The sequence below is a fragment of the Pangasianodon hypophthalmus genome, chromosome 27 (genome assembly GCF_027358585.1).
Source record: "Pangasianodon hypophthalmus isolate fPanHyp1 chromosome 27, fPanHyp1.pri, whole genome shotgun sequence".
NCBI lineage: Eukaryota > Metazoa > Chordata > Actinopteri > Siluriformes > Pangasiidae > Pangasianodon > Pangasianodon hypophthalmus.
In genome coordinates this window covers 5,750,203-5,772,289 of record NC_069736.1, presented here as the reverse complement: position 1 = coordinate 5,772,289, position 22,087 = coordinate 5,750,203, and the positions used below count along the sequence as shown (strand labels likewise).

General features: G+C 36.5%; 2 protein-coding genes across 4 annotated transcripts; both read right to left on the bottom strand.

Annotated features, from left to right (window-relative positions):
* Nucleotides 1–170: 170 nt before the first annotated feature.
* Nucleotides 171–7,067, bottom strand: thnsl2 (threonine synthase-like 2). 2 transcript variants are annotated; one of them, XM_026921661.3, is made up of 9 exons: nucleotides 6,801–7,067; nucleotides 5,295–5,532; nucleotides 5,026–5,220; nucleotides 4,757–4,909; nucleotides 3,983–4,219; nucleotides 2,868–3,016; nucleotides 2,670–2,795; nucleotides 1,457–1,611; nucleotides 171–1,240 (listed from the first exon to the last, which is right to left on the bottom strand). In XM_026921661.3, exons 2-9 carry the CDS (start codon nucleotides 5,515–5,517, stop codon nucleotides 1,024–1,026), a joined length of 1,455 nt encoding a protein of 484 aa, XP_026777462.3. In that variant the 5' UTR covers nucleotides 5,518–5,532; nucleotides 6,801–7,067; the 3' UTR covers nucleotides 171–1,023. The 2 variants fall into 2 exon arrangements, with proteins under 2 accessions (XP_026777462.3, XP_026777461.3); XM_026921660.3 differs by having other exon boundaries at nucleotides 5,295–5,536; nucleotides 6,801–7,062.
* Nucleotides 7,068–9,195: 2,128 nt separating this feature from the next.
* Nucleotides 9,196–21,155, bottom strand: smyd1a (SET and MYND domain containing 1a). 2 transcript variants are annotated; one of them, XM_026921663.3, is made up of 11 exons: nucleotides 21,134–21,155; nucleotides 20,871–21,052; nucleotides 16,019–16,195; nucleotides 14,458–14,671; nucleotides 14,191–14,321; nucleotides 13,777–13,815; nucleotides 13,079–13,274; nucleotides 11,942–12,034; nucleotides 10,803–10,966; nucleotides 10,536–10,704; nucleotides 9,196–9,588 (listed from the first exon to the last, which is right to left on the bottom strand). In XM_026921663.3, the coding sequence occupies exons 2-11, from the start codon at nucleotides 21,005–21,007 to the stop codon at nucleotides 9,463–9,465; spliced, it is 1,446 nt and encodes a 481-aa protein (XP_026777464.1). In that variant the 5' UTR covers nucleotides 21,008–21,052; nucleotides 21,134–21,155; the 3' UTR covers nucleotides 9,196–9,462. The 2 variants fall into 2 exon arrangements, with proteins under 2 accessions (XP_026777464.1, XP_053086219.1); XM_053230244.1 differs by lacking the exons at nucleotides 13,777–13,815; nucleotides 21,134–21,155 and having other exon boundaries at nucleotides 20,871–21,116.
* Between the last annotated feature and the right edge of the window lie 932 nt (nucleotides 21,156–22,087).

Below are 22,087 nucleotides of genomic sequence, written 5' to 3'. Positions count from 1 at the left end.
GTGGTCCTATCTGAGTCCAATAGGTCAAATGCATTGCACTGGCCCTATAAAGTTGTAGTCATTAGGATAGACAACACACAGACACACAGAATCTAGCAAAGGAGAGATTTATAGCATTTCTGAAGGAAAATAAAGCCAATAAGATGAGTGAAAGTTCTATATGAATGATGTAAAATATATGATCAAATCTTTAATCAGGAACAAATCTGAAAGCAAAACATAAAAAAAAATGCAATTATTAAAACTAAATTATATTTAAAGAGTTTCTGCACAGTCTAACATTTTCAGTACCTTTTCAATTCACTTGGTATATGTTTTTTTTTTTTAATCTTTCACATACACATGAGGCAGTCCAACACAATCCAACACAAGACCCTGATTTACTAAAATCTCAAAAAAAGAGTGTTAACTGTGTGTGCAATTATTTGGCATTTTTTGTAAGGGATTTAGAAAATGCAGAAATGTTATCTCCAAGAGACTCCCGGAAGAGTGAACTGAAACGCTCATTGGTTTAAAACACAATATGAATGTAAAACAAAAAGCATGCAGAAATGACTGTGAGTTCTGTTATATGATAGATATGTTAGAAACCATATTCACATGAATACTGTTGGAACAGGAGGTGCAAACATATGGCAAATATCATACATAAAACTGCATACTTGCCCTTCGGTGGTATTAATTTTCAAATTTTAAACAAAAATACTGGTCCTGAAGTGACTTGGCTGCAGTAAATCACACCATGGGTGCTTAATTAATCTATCTGCATTGACGTGTGTTTTGTGTATTACTAAAATAAGATGTATAGAAAACCCCCAACCATGCAACACATTCAAGACTGCTCTTATGAAAGACACAATCTTCCAAGGCATTAGAAAATTAATTTTCAAATTTTTTTTTATCAAGGTCACATGTGTTTTTATACACTCAAATTTTTAGTGAATCAAGGCCCAAATGTATATTTGAGTAGTTGAATACTAATATAGAGATTAGAACCCACAACGTTCCAGTGACTAAACATGGCTATACTGTATAAAACAGTGCTTCCTGTTGTCGTGCAGAGCCGATAGCCTCGATACGCTCTCTTAGTGCTGTTTCCCAGTTCTCGCTTCGCTCCAGATGTTTATAGCGTGTCTCCTTCGTTTCCAGCTGCCTCACCACTTCAGGGAGGTCGATGGTCAGGCCTGCTTTCTGTACCACTTCGGGAAACTTGGCTGGAGAAGCTGTCGCAATGCAACACCTAGATAAGACGGACATTTTTTAAACATTTAGACTGGGACATGACCTGCGGATTTTACTGAACTGTGTTTACTCATCTGCTGCATGTGTGAGTTTGTTTGACTTTGGTGTGATGTGTTTGTATACAGTGATGGGAAAATAATATAGGTAAATACAAGCCTTGTGTGTGTTTTTGTGTGTGTGTATGTGTGTGTATGTGTGTGTGAGTGAGAGAGACCTATTCTCCCCATTGCGGACAGGACAGTGGTAGTGATGCCAGACTCCCACAGCTGTATGAGGACACACCAAATACTGATTTTCCTCCCAACACCTCTTTATGGCCTCCATTATCCCCTCATCAGACACAGAACCTGAACACATGACTGAACACAACTACACAAACAAAGAGACGAGAGAATATGACTAACAGTTTACAGTTTTTTGTTTTTTTATCTAGGCCAGAGCTGCATTAGGAAAACAGATTTGTTCTTTTGTGCAAAATGAAAGGACACACAAATAAATACATTATTGTACTGGCTTCATAGCTGTTTATAGTTGTTAACAAATTGTTAATATAATATAATATAGTCAAAATACCTACAAAATTTTAGAGCAATTTAGCCACTTTCTATATTCTTAGAGAAATGTAGCAAATTTTCATTTTCGGCTATTAGCATAGCATTAAAAAAGAAACCCGAAATAGAAATGTATATCTACTAATTTACTGCCTAATTTGCTTGACTTTCTTCTATCATGTGAGGGCTAATATTTGCTAGAAAACCTAGCTACTAGTTTAACAATATAAGTTAGCTCAATGTTAACTAGCTTGCTACCAAACCTGGCTATTGGTTTTAATTTCACATAATAATAATTAGTCCAATGTTAGCTAACTTCATCGCAAACTTAGCAACTGTTTACAATCATACAAATTACTTAACCCAATGTCAGCTAGCTTGCTAGCAACACTGCTTACTGCTTTACATAATATAATAGTTAGCCTAATGTTAGCTAGCTTGCTAGTAACCGTGGCTATTGTTTTACATCATATAATAGCTAGCCTAAAGTTAACTAGCTTGACTAGCATACCAGACTACTGATTTGATTTGACTTACACAATATAATAGTTATTCTAGCTAACTTGCTAGCAAACTTGGCTGTGTTACATAATATAATAGCCTAATGTTAGCTAGCTTGCTTGCAAGTTGATGACCGGTTTGCAAATTTTCCAAATGGAAACAAACACATAAAATTGTTTATACACAGAACTCTGGAGACTGTAAGACTGCAACCTTTAAGATCCTGAAGCTTGTGGCCAGCAAAGTGTATGAAAGATGTCAAGATTCTCTGTACTGCATGGCTAAACTTATTTTTTTAAATGAGTTAATACTTATCTGCTGAATTTTGATGACTTTTTCACATCATTTTTAAAAAAGCTGTATAACACCACAGACCTTTTTGTGGAGTGTTTCAGGTAGAGAGAGTGTGTGAGTGTCCTGAAACTGCTCCATCATCTTCTTTACTAAAGCACCATCTTTTCCAGATAACAGCCAGAACACACGCTCCATGTTATAAGGATCCTAAAAACAGATAATTATCACACATGCACTCTGTAGATTAGATCAGCTATTTGAAGGAAAAATGTAAAGCACCTGAATATCAATGGCTGGAGCCAGAGTCTGCTTGACACTGTCAGCCATGGAGAAATCTCCACTCTGAACTGCACGGTGCACCACGTCATTAGAGTTCACCATGGCCACGAGGTGCAGAGGAACCCCCATGCGCTTTACGATGCATCCAGCTACAATCCACCAACACACACACACACACAAAATGAAGGGCATGCACTTCAACAACCAAATGCAAATGGGCCTATTATTACATTATGTCTAACTTGAATTGAGAGTAATTTAGAGGCTTTATCAAACCAAACCGTTGCATCTAAATGACCCATGTGCTATTGTCGAGATTATATTGAACCTGTGTTGATCCCAGAGCTACAAAGCCAGCGGAAAAAGAGAAATGTCTAAGAATAGGCAGACTGAATGGGTCCTCAACACAAATAACTGCGCTACCATTTCACCTGCCTATATAATAAAGAATGATCCCGTGGCCTATTCAACTTCATTCGCAGATGGCCCACATAAATAAAACACATATAACAGATCCATCTATTCTACCTGTTAAAAAAAGGCCATATACACTCACTGGCCACTTCAATAGAAACACCTTTACACTGGAACTGGACAGATGATGTTTCCAATCTTCAACTGTCTAGAATTGTGAGCCTCAGATTCCTCTTCTTAGCTGACAGGAGTGGAACCCAATATGGTCCGTTGCTGTTGTAACCCAATCCACCTCAAGGTTTGGTGTATTTTGCATTCAGAGATGCACTTCTTCTCACCATGGTTGTTAACAGTGGTTATTTGTGTTACCATAGCCTTCCTGTCAGACTAGTATGGCCATTCTCCTCTGACCTCTCTCATCAGCAAGGCATTACTGCTCACAGAACTGTTTTTTTTTTGGTTTTCACACCTTTCTGCCCATCTGATTTCCCCAAAGGTATTTTATTCCATGTTGCCTAATGGACCTAGGGTTAGTAACTGTTAGTGTATGTTGGTAACCTGGCTACGTATGCTGCCCTCAAAGTGCTTCCTGATAAGACAATTGACTTCTGTTTCATACACGCCTCTTGTTTGACTGAAATAATAACCGAGTAAACAAAACCAGAGGCTTAATGCCAGTTTGACTGAATGCCTGTCTGTACCTGTTATATTTCCTGCCCCTCCTGTAGGCACCACAACCTCCAGAGCGGGTAGTCTGTCTCCGTCTGTATCCCGAACTCCACTCAGCTGCAGGTAGGCGTATATAAAATGAGCGAGCTGCACCAGAATGCGTGACCAGTTCACTGAGTTCAGGCTCATCAGACCATAGCGATTCACCAAGTCCTGATCAGCAAACAGCTTCCTCAAAGGCACCTCGATTTCATCCGAACTTCCATCCGCTTTAAGTGCAACACAAAGAGATTTATAAATGGAATGAGAGAACAATATGTAATAAAATAAACACAAAAGCTTGGGTATGGTCACAATGGCAGGTGAGTGCAGGTCATGTGGCAGGCATTAAAATAACCTTTCAGTTTCCTACTTATACTAAGATAACTAATCAAGTGTTTCTTTCATTTTACAAATTTACTTTGATGCCAAATCATGTTGAACATCATGTAAAACAAATATGATTTTTTAAAAAAATTATCTGTGCTTTGCATTTTTACATTTAAAATGTGGCATAAAAGAATTTCAGAATTTCACATGTTCTCTGCGTGTCCTGGGTTTTCTCCGGGTTCTCCAGTTTCCTCCCACATCCCATAAAAATTGCCCCTAGGTGTGAATGATTGTGTGAATTTGTGTACGCATGATGCCCTGCAATGTATTGGGATCCGTCAAAACCCTGACCAGGATAAAGTCTTTACTGAAAATGAATAAATGAATGTGTCATTTTTTACCCAAACAGGACATAAGGGTTAAATAAATTTGCTCACCTGCAAAAACATGGACATTGTCCTCTGTGTGAGTGGTCATCTGTCTCTCCTGCACCTGAGTGATTCGTCCACGGGGGAAAACCACTACTATGTCCACCGCACTAAGCTCACACACACTGCTGATGGCTGAGCCTCCAGTGTCCCCAGATGTCCCTGTATAGACAGAGAAGCGTTTTCATTCCATTAGTAAGAGGTATATGAGGGGCACAAATATATTGTTAATGTGTAACCTTGTCTGTCTTTTTAATTTCAGTATGTTTTTTGCTTACCCACGAGGATGATGGCGCGTCTGTTGTCCTTGCGCAGGAAGTACTCCAGAAAGCGTGTGGTGCAGGTCATGGCTAGATCTTTAAACGCCAACGTCTTTCCATGGAACAGTTCCAAGATGGACAGAGAGCCCTTCAGTCGCACCATCTTCACTGCATCTGGCACGGAGAACTTGGACAGAGCACTAGATATGAGGCCTGGAATGAAACAAAGAAACGTCAGGCATTAGAGATGCATTTGGGATGAGTATCAGTAGGAGGATCTGAGTTACCTTCCAAGTCATGTTTCGGGATGAGTTGCTCAGGGATGAAGAGCGAACACACTTCACACACAAGCTGCTGGTAGGACAGAGAACACCAGGATCGGAGAGTGGCAGGGGAGATTGAGGGAATTGTCTCAGGCATGAACATGCCCCCGTCTGGAGCATAGGCTGAGAAGAGAACATCCCGGAAGTCCCAGCCGTGAACCCCTCCACGTGTGCTGCAGTACTGCATCTCGTCTGTATCTGACTAGCTAAAAATACAGGAAGATTAAAGTATGTGCTGTTCTTAAAAATTTACCAGGAGTTACAAGGTAATAAATATCTTCTTTTTAACACCAACTTCAACAATACTTCTAATTAATCTCAAGTATATAGCAAAATTTTTTTTCATTTTTCAATTTCTTCTCTAGCTTTCATTTTAGATATCTGCTTGACATTGAAATTGACTTTTGAATTTTTATACATATTGTTATCGTTCCTCTGTCTACAAAAAAATGACACATCTCGCATAGCGCATTTACGTCTTATAGCTGCACTGCATTCTGGGACTTTGAGTCCAGCTGTGGTGGAATTCTCATTGATATGACATTACTGGAAAATGGTGAGTGAGAAAAGAAGCTCTTGTTCTTTTGTTTTTAGGAGCTAATACCACAATGTGACTGTGAATGTTTTCTCCTGTTAAACACTATTGTAACTGGGCTTGCACTGTCACCCTGTGACATCAGCATAGCACACAATCACTAACTTCTAACAGGAATAATGAAAATACAACTCCAACCAACAAATTAGCACCAGGATCACTAACCATATTGGAAATATTTCGATATAAATATATTTAATGGGTTTCAAGTTGAAGATTTCCTAAAAGTCTTTAGACTCCACAATGGCACCTTTTTATTTCTAATAGTGCAGTCATCAATCTGGAACCTACAGCCACTAATAAATGAGACGGAGATAAGAAAATAACACAAATAGTTAGATTGTTCTTGTCAAATTATATTACAGGCATCTGAACTGTCCTGGCATGCTGTCCTGAACTGTCTTGGCATCTTGTCTTTATGCATTTATAATTGTGTAAAATATGAACTGTGTACATTTGAATCAATTTTTTTTTATATATTCTAAGTATTCCCATCTAAGCCTGATTAGGGATTTCTGTCAAATGTCACTGATTTATAATAAAATCATGGAAATCAGGAACATAGCCTAGTTTGTTTCCAATACTGCTGGAAAAAAAAAAAGAAAACAATAGAAACCATCACAGAAATTCTAATGGTTTCCACTACAAACACCAATACAAACCATCAGCTAACCATTAAAACCATTACTGGTCCTTAATGGTGTCCACTAGACATAACATGCCACCAATAGAAGGCAACAAATTACCAGTGGAGACCATTACAGTTTCCATGGAAACCAAGACAACCAAGACAATTCCCATTATAACCATTAAAACCATTACAAATTCTATGAGGGTTTCTATTGTTCTATTGTAAGTATGTGCTACATACTTACAGCAATATTACAGACACATTACAGATGAGTGAAGGCCTCAGGGACTGCAGCTACATCCAAAAGAGCACTAAATAGTGAGTCAGATTGTTGTATGCTGTAATTAAGGCACAGTATTTAGTATACCAGCGAATGTAGCATGCATGAAGGGGAGCAAAGTTAAGTGTAACACAAGAGCAAAGAGCAAAGTACCAGGAATAGCTCTACAAACAGATACTGCACCCTGCTGGTAAGAGTACAAATAGCATCTGTAGAGTGTTTGGAAGTAAAAATATTTTATGTTACAGATTGATTAAGTTGTTTGGCTACATTAGTTCTTAATATCTGGTTCTTGTTCATGTGTAAACTCTTATAAACACCTGAATACTCTTCCTTTTGGGTATTCAGCTACAACCATCGTGACACAAATGTACTGTAATTATAATATCAATAGACTTTCAAAGTATTCAGTAGTCAGTAAAGGTTTTGTAATGCCTATATGTCAGAGACAAATGGGTTATTCATTCATGCATTCATTCGTTTGTTCGTTTGCTCATTAATAACTGTAAGTACATAAGTCACTAAGCAATGTGCTAAGCAATCTTTACAATATGTCAAAGCGGTGAGCTTATACTTCATTTTCAGGAACTGCTTTATACTGGTCAGAGTCAATGAATCTGGAGATCTGGATCTGGAACACCAGTACATCAGAGAGCACCAAGCACACACACACACACACACACACACACACACTGACACTGAGGGGCAATTTACAATAGCTTATCTAGCTACCAGCATGTTCTTGGGAGGTAGGAGGAAACCAGAGAACCCAGAGGAAACCCACACGAACACAGGGAGTACATGTGAAACACGTAGACAATAACCTGAGCTCAGGATTAAACCAGAGACCCTGGAGCTGTGAACTGGAACCACCACTTTATATTTTTATTATGAGTTTTTTTAAACATTAGACATTAAGTAGTAATATTCAATTTATAAGAAACAGCCAGAATAAAAATTCTATGCTTTGTGAGATATAAAGTCAACTATAAAATGTATTCATTTTTAATATTAGTTGACTTAAATCCATTTACACTGTTTGTTTGTGCAGCAACTAAAGAAAACTAGCTTATCTTTGCAAGATTGACCTTTAAACCTATTCATTCATTCCACATAGACCTTTGATCTTTAACTAATCTGATTTATGGGTTAATTCAGTTGCATATTTCATTATTGTCCTCCATGAGCCCATTGTTTGCTTTGATGTGAGTTGCAGTGATTAAGCACAATCTGATTTTTAGTCCTTGTAGATTCATGCAATTCAACTAGAAATCATGTTCAAGTCAATAAGAAGGTATGTTTTGTATTTTTCTCATTAATGCACTGTGCTATTGTGTATGTTGACCTATTTCTACGTCACAGGTTTATTTCAATTATGTGGCACTTTTCACAGAAGACATTGTCACCAAAAAGCTTTATAGAAATCCAGATGTAGATTTCAATCCCTAATGAGCAAGCCAGAGGTGATAGTGGTGAAGAAAAACTCTCTGAGACAACATGAAGAAGAAACTTTGGGAGGAACCAGACTCAAAAGGGAACTCATCCTCTTCTAGGTGATTATATATCATTACAGTGTACAGTTCAGTTTCAGGATACACTGCATAGAGATGTCCAGCTTTGTGGTATTCACATAAATGACCAAGTAATTGTGTTGCAGTTATTACTGATATCAGAAATTTCGTGTGAAATTAAATAAACCCAGTTTATGAATTTTACTGTAGCTTGGTTGTGTAGTATTTAATGACATCATCCCTGAATTTGTTCCTTTCTCTCTTGGTGACATTTACATATTTTGCATCACAAAGCCTTTTCATTTGAAGTGCAAAACTACGTAAGTTCTTTGTTCTTCTTGGTCACTAGTTATTTCTCAAGTATTTTTTGCTTCCAAATATTACTCTAAATCAAATATTCAAAACATTCAGCATCACATGACATAAGAATGCATGATGACCTGACTTTCCATTCCAGTGTTACTCTACTCTGACATCTTAGCAAGTAAAAATATCTTGAATGTAATCAAATGTATCTAATATTTCCTAATATAATTATTAGAATAAACCAAATATAAGATTATTTATAGTATTGTTATTTCTAGACTTTTTTTTTCCAAGCATTACAAGCATCTTATGCTATTCGCAGATACAAGATTCTTGTAATCTTATAATAGAAACTACTACACAAATTTGACATTATGCAATATATTTTCACTTGGTAAGATGTTATTTTCTGCAGTGTATGCCATGTAATCACACACTCTGTATTAGGAACAAGAACCTTGTCCTTGTAGCTTGGACAGTTTTCAGAATGATAGTAGGTGTTGTGGAAAATTCTGTATATTCTAAAAGTATAAAGAAGTAGAAACACCTTATTTGAAATTTATTGGGCAATTTCCATGTCTTGCAAGGTTTATTTACACAAACATTTTCCAAATCAGAGAGACATACAGGGAAATTTACCAACCAGTGAACATTTTCTTTCTATTTCAACCTCAACACTGCTACATTAATTTCACAGTCATTAGTAATTAATCGTTTTGAGGGGTTTTCCAGCTCAGGGTTGGGAATATCCAACACTGCAGATATGCTTTTCTTAGGTGTGATAAAATTAGTTACATGTGTTTGAAGATCTATTTGCTCTTGAGCAGGCTAGTGGCTGTGTGTCTGCTGGTGAGAGCGGCTTCACGCATGGTGTGGTAGACATATTCGTTCTCCTTAAACATGCGCAGCTCCATCTCTGTCTGTGTGCGCATAGCCTGGGGAAAGACATACTTTACACATCAAATGTTCTCTTCACAGTCAAAGCACTGTCTTCAGGGTTGCCGAATTCAATATCCTGTTCTCATATATGAAACACATGGTAAGGAAATCTAAAATAACTACTAAATAGAATTAATACTGTAGCCTCTTGGTATTGACAATAATTTCACAATAAACATTGAGTCTCCGGAAATGCAATACAAAATTTTTAAAAAGAAGGTACAGTCGAGTGCAAAAGTTTGCACACCCTTAGGACTGAATGAAGAAGACAAAGAAATGTAATGACAGAATAAGACTGAAATAAAATAAGCAAAATTATATGAAATAAATTTTCCATTTCCATTTCTGAATGTGATATAAATATTCTCTAATAAAATGACCTTTGCCCTTATAGGTCAGCTATACTGTATATAACCCCCTAAAGTTTTTTTTCTGAATATTTTTCTGTTACTTTTGCTGTATGTTTTGCATTGCGGTCTTGTTTCACCAGCATTTTAACATTTTGAATTTATATTTCTTTGTAAACTAATTGTAAAATAATGATACATTTTTCTTTCATCCATTCAAAGATGGATGCTTCAGTTTTCACACTCATCTGAAACTTTCACTATATAATCAGGACAAAGTGATTTTTCAGAAGGACACACTCTTTCTGAAATGGCAAATGGAGATACCATTTTGGCTTATTCTGTCCCTAATATATACAAAATATACAGCACATAATTATAATTTTAATTACAATTACATCATTTGCCCATTTTGAATACTTCCCAGTAGTAAAAGCAATAAAGTGCACTTAAATGTAAACCTTTAGGAATATTCCCAATAGAGTTGATTTTTTTATTTCTCCACAATCATAACAAATCTGTAATGTTAACACTGTATTTAAAATGAAACCACCATAGTTGCTGTAGAAGTGTGTGTCAGCCGATTAGTGTATTACCTCTAAGTCCTTTGTAATTGGGTGATGGGGTCCGTGTGTAACCATGAGGATTGCATAGGCTTTACAGATCAGGCCATGAGCAGCTTCGATCAGCCCTGCGTGCCAGTGTGTCACGCCTGCCCTCATGATGGCCATGCCAAGCTGAGCATTGTTTGGGTGATAGAGCTTCCTGATTGATGGCAGGAAACAAGTATATACACATAAAAGATATTAACGGAGTGAGTTATGGTCCATTGTAAGAACTCCACGTCAAACATGCATGCTTACATGTAGCTTTCCACCATCCTGCCTGCGTATTCTGCAGCCTCCTGGAAGGACTGCTGGTATGACAGCACCTCGCTGATCACCTTGAACACGTGCAGCAGGTAGAGATGCGTCTCAGCCAGCACCGGTTCCTGCTTCTCCAAGCACTCACGGCAGATTTTAACTACCTACACCAGACATTGATGCCACAAAAGATAAATATGTGTTACATGTTTCACATGCCATGTATGCGGCAGTCTGGGAAAACCAGTTAGATGTCTGGTGATTTAAAAGCTGCATTCTGGGAAACAGCCAAAAATGGCAAACATGGCTATGAATAAAGGTGGGTGCGTGTTAAATGTAATGAAAATTACAAAAATCAAGAACAGTTGCATTTATTCAATTAGTGCGTTGTTGTCTCTCATTCAAGTAGAATGTCGATTTTTTTTTTTTTCATTCAGTTTTGTCACCTGAAAATTCCTGTCCACTATCCAGCTCTCCCCTATCATATGACAGCTACAAACCGAGGAGGGCGAAGGCTAACACAAGTGCTTGCTCAGAGACACTTGAAGCCAGCAACACCCTCAAAGTAAAGCGCTATCTACCCTCTTCCTCATACATGAGCTCATAGATGGCCATAATTAGCTAGCGTTGCTGTGATTGACAGGGGAGAGAGTAACACCCCTCCCAGCTAGAAAACCTATTTTGCTCCCTTGGCTCCCAGCCACGGACGACTGTTACATGATGGGAATAATATTTTTTTCAATGTAATTTTCTCCCTTTTCATTTTTGCCTTATGATTGAGATATGACCAAAATATACTTCTAAAGATATTTCAGCAAAATAATCAGAAAAGCCTCTAGTTTTCAGAACTAAATATAGTAGAGAATTTCACCATGTAAAGCGTTTACCCAGACTGTCACACATATTTTAACCAACTATACAAATTCAAAATTATTGAAAATCTAAATTCTTTTTTCTCACTTAACTTCTCTTGGCCTGGAACAATTTTTTTACAATCTATCTTCATTATAGTGTGCATTGTCTATTTATCAGTCGTGCTGTATTATTTATTTTATCTATTACCAGGCACCACTGTATTAAGCGCCTGCTTCTTATGTACTTGTTATATATGGCAGTTAAAACTTTTTGATACAGATTACCTCATGAAAGTTTCCCTCCATGCGAGCTTGCTCAATTTTGGCCAAAGCCTCCACACTAAAGTCTGTGACCTCCTTCACCAGCTCGGCCGAAGGCTGAGGATTCAGTAGAGAAACTGAGATAAAATCACATCCCAAACATAACCATAAGACTTACTTAAAGCCTTAACATGGTGTAATGGTTTGACATGGTCTTGTTCTTAACTGAATTATGTCATTGATTTAACTCCATTTTTTTTTAGGATGTATCTCACAGATATATTTCTCTTCTTAACAAAATATGGTCTTAATTCCTTTTTAAAATGCAGGGTTTTAAGAAAAACTTACCAATATGACATTAGTGAGAGCTCAGAAAAAATATGAGACGTTCCAAAAAATTCCTAGTAAGATTGATACCTTCATGACATTGTATTATTATAATAATTAATAATTATATTATTGTAATAAATATAATAATTAATAATCATTTTAAAAAAAGCAGATCTGAGCTCTTAGAAATTTTTTGAAGAGATTTGATTAACTTTTTATAATATTAGGTCTATGTAAGGAACATAAAATGACTGGGTATGCTGCTATAGGAAAAAACAGTAAGCCTGGATGTGTTTTTATTCCTCTTATATCACAGCAACCTGCCAACAGTTACAAGTCTTGGTTTATTAAAGAACATGTCATACTTTTTTATCCATTTATAGTTACATTTAACTATGTATTCTAGTTATCACATACAATATAGCAGCTATAAACAATCATTCCCTCAACAGTCTCTCTATCAGAAAACCCAAGACTGCTGAAACTGCAAACTCCTTCCATAAACATCAAATAAACGTCCTTACAGAAAGCTTCACCATATCAATGATTATATATTTGTTTTGTTAAATAACCACACATTTTAAAAATCCATTTATGATCAGACTAAGATTTTGTAGAGTGTTTGCTATACAAGTGCTTGTGAATGAGCTGTTACGATAGAAATGATAACATATTAGAAAGAGTGTTTTAATTAATATCTTTCATTTGAACTCCAGATGGAACTACCTTCTGACCAATCCAATTCAATAAATCAATATAAGACATTATAGCGTTCCTAAACTGATTTTTACCAATATGTCAGTATAGACAATATGTTAGTAATGACCCCACCTTTTTGCCTTCTGTCTCTTTCACTGCCATCATGAGGTCGTCCTTGATGCCATTGCTGCAGTGCTCGCACTTACAGTCAAAGTAATACTGCTTCTTGAGTAGCTTCTGACGATCTTTGGATAAGTTTAAGAAGTCCACATAGCTGACCGTCAACTCGACACCTTCTGGGATCTTTTCTAAGGCGCGCAGCTCAATCCTACCATCAGGACAGAACAGTGACATTGTCAGAGGAAAGGGTTAGAGGAAGAGAAAGAAGTTTTAGATGAAGCATTACATAGGAGAACATTATTGTCAGTTGATACACTAATGTTTTGAGTTGTAAATGCATGCTTTCATGGGGATCTGAGGTTATATGTTGTAGAAAAAATACATTGAACACAAGCATGATGCATAAAAATATGCTTAACCAGACGTAAAATAATGATCCGTGCTTCCAAAGCATACAACTCTATTCAATCTGTACACATATTTCCAAAAAACAAATTGCAATGCGTCTAATGCAAATCCCAAAATCAAACCATATAAGGCTAAATTGAAAGTCCTTAAATGCTTTAATTAATATAAATTATCATTTTACTTTACACTAGCCATTCAGTTTAGTAACATTAACACCACTGCAGAGATTAAGTTTCATAAATGTCACATACAGACCAATTTAAACTTAAAGGTTAAAATTCAGTTACACTCCACTAGCCTACCTCCTCTGAGAGTGTAAAGCTGAGTCCAGAGCTGTCTGACTGGAAGAGAAGGCAGAAGGCAAGAGGCCAGATCACAGTCGACTACAGAGCAACATGATTTAAATGTCATTTCACTTGCTTAGCTAGACCGGGTACTAGATTTCTTAAGTAAACCATACAAATGTACAATTTTTTTTCAGCCACAATTTACTGAAACGCCTCAGGAACTGAAAGTCCTGTCTTGTTGTCCTGTTTGTTACATTCATATATTTATAAGCATAGGTATTCTGTAATAAAGAACATGGTTGTACACCAGTAGATCTAGACAACTATTTATTTAGTTCATTCACACTACCTGACTTGAAAAACTTGGAAAATTGTTAATATTACACAATTAAATAAACATACTACAGAAGTCTTGTCAGGTCTTCTCACCTGCCATGATTGAGGATGACTGTACAGTTGGGCCAGCAGTCATGGTTGACCAGACAGAGGTTAGGAAAAAGGCCCACTCCGACTGCCTGGAGCCCACGCTGGTCACTCAGAGTGAAGGCATTGCAGTTGATCTGAAAAGGAAATACAGATATGAAGCAGTACAAATGTGTAGGTATAGCATTCCACCAGTCTTATAGTTTATATGCTGTGTATTATGTTGTCGTTTTTATTATAGAGTTTGCAGGTGGACAGTGAAGGCGTGCCTACCACACCAAAGATATGTGAGACGTAGTCTGTGCTATACTGCTTGCTGTTGCCTTGCCAGTAGTCCTGGAAGTTGTCAACATCCACTTTGAGCTGTTTAAGGTCCTCTGGGGTCATTGCAGAGATGTGGTCCTCCAAGAGGTCTAGAGTTGTGAGCTGTGTGTCGAAGATTTTTCCCTTGTGTTTCTGCATGCGCCATAGAGCTCGTGCCGCCAGACTGAAAGGAAAACCTGACACTGAACCTTAAAACATACAGGAACATTTTCCAGAATGACAATACACACCCATACCAAGTTATTATGTTCGTAATTTGATGTGTTGTGTGACATAGTTTTAACATAGCATAGTTGTAATAGCTAACATAAGCTAAGCTAATTTCTGAGATAAAGTCATAATCATAAATGTTCATAATCTCTACTGCTTATGTTAGGACGATAGCTAACATCGTTAAAGATAAAACCTGACAGGATTTCCGAGTGGATTTTTATGTCATATGCATAAATGCATCTCATAAGGATTACTGCCAAAATTAGCCAGATAGCTAAGATAAGCTAATCTGACAGGATTTCTGAGGGAAAATCATTCATAAGCTTTGCTGCTAATGGTAGCAAGGTAGATAAAATAAGCTAACCTGACAAGATTTCTGCAGGAAGGTAATAAATAAATGTTCATCATCTTTACTGCTACCGCTAGAAAGTTAGCTAACATAAGATAATGTGACTGGATTTCTGTGTGGATTTTTATATCATAGGTCATATGTCATATGTTTATAATCTTTACAGTCTATAATATCTTTATAAACAAAAAATAACTTCGAATGATTTCTGAGGGAAAATTGTATTCATTAAACACACATAATCTTTCCTGCTGATGCTAGAACATAGCTAACATAAGCTAACTTGACAGGATTTCTGTGATTTTTAAGTCAGATGCATAAATGTTCTGGCAAGACTTCTTAAGGGAAGTCATATTCATAAATGTTCATAATCTTTATTGCTAATTCTACAAAGTTTGCTAACATAGACTAACCTGGGGGATTTTTAAGTCATATTCCTAAAGATTAATAATGTTTACTGCTAATTCTAGAAAGCTAGTTAGCATAAGCTAACCTGACAGAATTTCTGAAGGAAAGTCATATTTATAAATGTTCATTTAATGCCAAAATTAGCCAGATAGCTAACATAACCTAACCTGACAGGATTTCTGAGGTGATTTTTTTCACATTCATAAATGTTTATAGTCTTTACTGTTGATGTCAGCAACATGGCTAACATGAGATATATTGACAGAAAAATGGACCTCTTTGAGTACAACTATACAAGCTCTTCAGAACTGTCCTTATGAATTTCGTATATGGGCTCAAAGACAGATTCGCCAGTCCTTCTCTCTAAACCTACTCCTTCCAATAACTTTTGGTAACTTTTTGCACATGCAAATTCCTATGAATCTGATATCATGAGATGATGTTTGGTTTCAGACAGATGGATGGATGGATGAATGGATGGATGAATGGACGGATGCCTTGTTGGTCTCTCATGCATCTCAGTATAGAACCTCTACTCACCGCACATTCTCACTGGGTGCCTTGCCACGCTGTTTGATGGCGGCACACTCCTGCTTGTGCTCCTCCCAGGCAGCTCGCTGGCATGTGCGGTCACAGTAATGGGCAAACTTGCACTGGGCACAGCGGTGTGGATTAACCTGTCTGCGGAAGCAGCCGTGACACACGTGCATGGACAGACTGCAGACAAAAGAGGGAGAATAATTAAGTACATTAACTTCAGTATCGCAGTACATTGCTAGAATTTTTATTTCACTTAAGACTTCTGACATTTACTCACTGTATTTTAACAGATTTAAACAGATCGATTACTCTCTAATCTTGTACATTGTATGGCAATAAGTATGTTTACACTTGATACCCATATGTGCTTTTCAAACATCCCATTCCAAAGTTGGTCACCCTTTTGCTGTTATAATAAGCTCCACTCTTCTGGGAAGGCTTTCCACTAGATTTTGGAGCGTGGCTGTGGGGATTTGTGTTCATTCAACCACAAGAGCCTTAATGAGGTCAGGCACTGATGTTGGGTGAGGAGGCCTGGGGTGCAGTCGGTGTTCCAGTTCATCCCAAAGATGTTCATTAGGGTTGAGGTCAGGGCTCTGTGCAGGACACTTGAGTTTTTCCACTCCAACCTTAGCAAACCATGTCTTCATGGGCCTCACTTTGTGCACAGGGGTATTGTCATGCTCAATTGTATGCCTTCAGCTTTGTGGTAACAGTTTGGAGATGAACCACATATGGGTGTGATGGTCAGGTGTCCACATACTCTTGGCCATATAATGTATTTTTGGAAATCACGTGGTGACTTTTTTTTTTTGCATCAGACAGCATCAAGCATTTATTTAAAATTCCAGACAAATCTAAACTCAAACATGTGACAACAACAGCTGATAGGAGAATGATACCTCAAAGTACACATTCCACATATGATTGACCATATGTGAATGTACACATGCAAGCACAATACCTAAATAAATATAAGGAAATAAGGAAATATAAGTTTGCTTTTTGTATTTATTGGTACAGCTAGTTATTAACATGCAAGCTAATTTGTATCGTCATGCTATCTTAAGAGATTAGGAATAAAGCTGTGGTTTGCTAGATTTAGTTTATTGGCTCCTCGGTGAAAGGCATCTAATTTGCAAATAACCAAAATCCCAAAATGTGTTATTATAAGGTGCAAACTTCTTTCTCATTTCTAATTTTTTTCTTGTTCTATTACTTTTAGACTTCATTTAAATGAATAACCAGAACAGGTGTCTATTGTATTGCTAAATATAATCAGTTATCCATTTTGATATATAATAAACACAGGTAGAATTAAAGAAATATTAAATATTGAAGACATACGGATGAGAGAAAACTTTGTGTTTTTGTTGCACATGCAACACAAGATTAGCCACATATTAAAAGACATATTTATTCCGGGGTGACCTTCCTGTGCCTGATTGTCTTTTACTTACTTAGAATTCATCTGTACACACCTGTCATGCTTCATTAAATAAACCGCTTGTCCTCATGGCTTTCCAATGTTTTTATGGCAATCAACCCATGGTAACAGACGAAAGTATCAAAACTCACCCCCTCCAATACAAATACAAAGACAAATATCCTGTGGACCAGATTGGAAGACATTCCCAGATGGCTTGGACCCTTTATAAGGGCAAAATTGAACTCTGGTCTTATCTCAGGGGATGTAATAACAAATGCAAACCCACTAGGGATATTCTGTTTTTATCTTTGATTTATGGCTAAGATCATCCTGGGCTGTATGCCATTGTCACAATGCTTTATATAACAAAAAGCAATATATTCTCATGCTTTCATGAATTTTAATTTCAATTTCAAGATAGCAACTATAATAAATATACACCTTGAAAAATAAATATGGATAGGGATGTTTTATGTAATGCCAATTTAAAAAAAGTCTGCTGAGATCTCTTTTTCTTCATCCATCCTTCATTCTCTGTAAAAGTCAATACACAGTGCCCTGCTATCATTCAGTCAAACAATAATGGAAAGCAGTGTTTCTGTTTACAAAGTCTTTAAGTGGAAAGCTCTGCGTGCTAGCTTCTGACATGCATAACCTGACTACTATGCAAACTCTTCTTACTTTTTATGGAGGTGAAACGGTGATCCAGTCACATGAGAGTGAAGCCTCTTTCATTCTTTTGCTGTTTAAGAACCTTGTACAGTACATGTAAAGTTAAATGTTCAGGGCCGGGCTTTGTTTTGAATTGGTGCTACATATAAATGTGATTAAAATATATTTATTAGACATTAATATGTGGAGTTAATACAGGACAGCATAAATCATAAATATAAAATCATAGGAGTCATCCAACAATGAATATCTGAACGTGCTTCTGTCTAGAAATAGTCCTGGAGTACATTGCCATCAAGTCATAGGATCTGAATCATGTGACTCATGTTACTCCCTCTCTCATAGAGTTTCACTGCAGCTAGAAAATCCCATCAGAAAATTAGCATATAGCAAGGGCATTAACAGTGATGACAGTTTACTCTGTCTTGATATTCCCTGGTTGTTTCCTACAAACACACACTTAAATCCATTCAAAACAACAATTCTGGTCAGCACAGTTATATACAGTATCTGCTATAATACAAAGAGAAAAAGATGTACTGTACTCTGCACTGTCAAAAAATATTTACTGTTAACTGTATAGCAGCACAGTATATGTACTTTTATTTTGTTATACTGTACTATTTATACAGTATTCAGCTGTAAATCAACAGTAATTTACCTGCAACTGTTGCCCAAAACTGACTGTAAGCCACATAAAATGTACATTTTGTTTTTCTTTATTCAATTCTAAAATATTTACCTAAAAGTTAAATAGACAGTTACATTATGTACATTGTATATGTTTATACATGTGTGTACAATTTCTATACACTTAAAATTATTCTTTATTAAATTTTTTTATTTAAAATTGAAAAAAAAACCTGTTTCTTTAGTGATAAATTTTCAACATGGAAAATAACATGGAAAACAATGAATATGACGACTGTGACTTTTCATCTCAGTAAATTATTAATGACAATTGTAGTACTAACATGTGGACTCTGCGGCTAAAACCAGGATATTTAAAAAAAAACAAAAAAAAAAACAAAGCTGAAACTCAGTACTTATGCAAAACAGCACTAATAGCTAATAATGAACTAATAGTGAACTTGCCAAACGTGCCACATATTATCTTTTTTAGGTGACTAGCTAGTTATATTCAAGCTACAACAATAACCAACGTATAACCAATTTGGATATTCACTACTGGTGTAAACAGCACCTTATAAAGAATACATTTCATATCTAGCTAATTCGTATCTAGCTAAATTTCATATCTAGCTAATTCGTATCTAGCTGATTTTTATAACTAGATCCAGTATTTCATTTCAAGATCTAACTTACTGATGGAGCATTTTAAGTCTTAACACTGATGCTCAACTGGTCCTGACTGAAATGAAATATTAGCCATGAATGACGTCTTTGCAGCTAAATATTCAGGATGCATTGCATTTCTCAGTACTTCACCCTCATAGTACATTTCATAGTACTCGACATGTTTAGTCTTTAACACTTACCTGTAAATACCTGTAAAATTCTAGTATTTTTTTAACAGTATGGCCCCCTGAGACCCAAACTGGGCACCCCGGTTTAGTGACTTTACTCCATGTTTGAAGGTGCTCATCTGAACCTACCCATAAAAGTTGCTAGAGTATCAAAAGGTCAGAAATGTGTTTTGAGAGCAGTGTAGAGCTCACAGCAGAGGCCTTCCATATTCCATAAAACCTGTCATATCATTAGCTTATTAGCTTTTCATTGCTAATTAGCCCATTAGCATTCTCTCTTCTCCTCCTTCACTTTTATAGCCTTGTCACTTGTCACAGTAAAACAAATTGATCACAATGAAACCCTCAACTGTGTGTACTAACAGAAGTTATTATGTTAGCATAAAAGTCTAATGTAGCTAAGATGCATGATAGGCTACCTAAGAACTAAGTGCTATTTACAAAGTTCCTCTAAAGCCACTGGGTTTAAAGATAATGATATCTCGTATCAGTTTCCATGAACAGGTACTGCAAAATACAAAATCTTGAGAAGGGAAAATGTCCTGAATAGAGACAAATATATATACAAATATAAAGTATATAAAGTATTTAACTACTAGCAGAAAATTTCTCTTTCTTAAAGCATTTTAAGCAAAATTACCTGTAAGTGCAATAAGACAATGCAGTATGACAAAAAAATTATTCATAAATATTACTAAGAGATTTCTAAATATAGGCCAAATAATATGATAATTACATATTCAAAATGAAAAAGATACATTTTCCTTTATTTTTAAAACAAATTATGTTCTAAAGTGCAAAAAGTGTCATTCAGAATATCAGTATGTATTAATATTTTAATATCAATTTCTGTTAATGCTTCTTCTTTTTTTTTTTTTTTGCTGTATTGAAAAAAAGTTTATATGCAGCCTTTATTTTAGGGGTGGGGCTAGAGTTTGCACTTTATGACTTCAGTTTTTCATGAAAGGTTTGAACAAAAGTGAACGAACAATGGTGATTGGATTTTATTTGCCCTTATAAGCAAATTTTCAAACAAATTACGGATTGTTATGAATAAATATAAGACCATATATAGAGATAGCTTCTGTGTTTATTCATTTTTTTATACTGGCTTCCTCTACATTGGATTAATTGTAAGTATCTAATTAAAAATGAATTTTATAACTTTTGTTACTAATAATTTTACTAGATGGTTTCAATTCAAAGTTAGTTATTATGGCTAATTCCCAATATTAGTAACACACAACCCAAACACTGATCCTACCTGTCAAAGACCACAGCAGCGAAGCTGGCCTCCGCAAATACCACCTCACCAGGTTTCATCTCCTTGGTGGTCCGGAGCCCGCGGCCTTTCTCTCCAGCCGCAAACACCTCCACAGCGTCCATTTTCTGTAAGGTCATTTAGCAGAACGAGAAAGGCGGCTGCTGCTTCTGCTGAGAGAGGAACTGCACACACAGTGCACACTGACTTTCTCTGAAACTTACCTAGCCATCCACCACTCAGCACCTCCCCAAAAATAGACTCACCCCCCTCTCTCTCTCTCTCTCTCTCTCTCTCAGACCTGGACCACGTACACCATGAAGGGGGTGCTGGAGGTATAATCCTGATGTGTGTAGAAGAAGGTGGACGCACTGCAGTGGTTGGGTGAGTGTGTGTGGGAGTGTATGTCCTCCCCTTGTTTGGGAGAAGTGAGGCTCTGAGAGTATTTTTATCCAGCAGCTGTGTCTGCCTGTCACAGGGGAGATGTATGGGATGGTCTGACTGCTGTGAGACCCTCAAAACAACCTGCAACTCAACAACCTCCACCTTTTATTACTCTTCAATTATTTATTTAAACGCAATGTAATATTTGGATGTTAATGGTGGTAGAACTCTACACACAGACCTCTACAATAGTGTTCCCCTTTCAGATAGGTAGAACCCCTTTAGCAAGTTAAGACTGTATAACTATCTGAATAACCTTTTTTGGCTGTTAGTGTACTAATTAATTTTACGTATTTTGTTGTAGTTGTTGATTTGGGGTGAAAATTACCCATTATATATATATATATATATATATATATATATATATATATATATATATATATATACTAAAAATTGAGTAATAAATATGACACTTTCCTCAAAATTACAGTATATCTATTATTTAATTATGGCCTAACAATATTACAAACAGAAAAAAGAATCCCCATTTTCTAAATACAAAAATATGACTTTACATACCTGTCATAATGAGGATCTCCAAACATGTGGAGGCATGGAGGGCATGTTTGGGGATTGCACCTCCTTCAAAATTCTTCTAGATATAGTTAATGGCTCTTAGCTTCCTAAAAGAGATTGTACTTGGGATGCTTTCTGATTGAAAAGCACTCAGTGGTTATGGTTCTGTGTATAAAAAAGCATTCTGAGATACTTTTCTGCTCACCACGGTTGGAAAGAGTGGTTAATTGAGTTACCGTAGCCTTCCTGTCAGTTCAAAC

Coding starts and splice junctions, on each gene's coding strand:
- thnsl2 (XM_026921661.3), bottom strand. CDS start 5,517: ATGCAGTACTGCAGCACACGTGGAGGGGTTCACGGCTGGGACTTCCGG. Junction 3,017..3,982: donor AGGGGCAGGAAATATAACAG/GTACAGACAGGC, acceptor GGTGGATTGTAG/CTGGATGCATCGTAAAGCGC. Junction 2,796..2,867: donor CTCCAGCCATTGATATTCAG/GTGCTTTACATT, acceptor ATCTGTTTTTAG/GATCCTTATAACATGGAGCG.
- smyd1a (XM_026921663.3), bottom strand. CDS start 21,007: ATGACCTTACAGAAAATGGACGCTGTGGAGGTGTTTGCGGCTGGAGAG. Junction 13,816..14,190: donor GTCATCCTCAATCATGGCAG/GTGAGAAGACCT, acceptor CTTCTCTTCCAG/TCAGACAGCTCTGGACTCAG. Junction 10,705..10,802: donor AGGATGGTGGAAAGCTACAT/GTAAGCATGCAT, acceptor GCCATCAATCAG/GAAGCTCTATCACCCAAACA.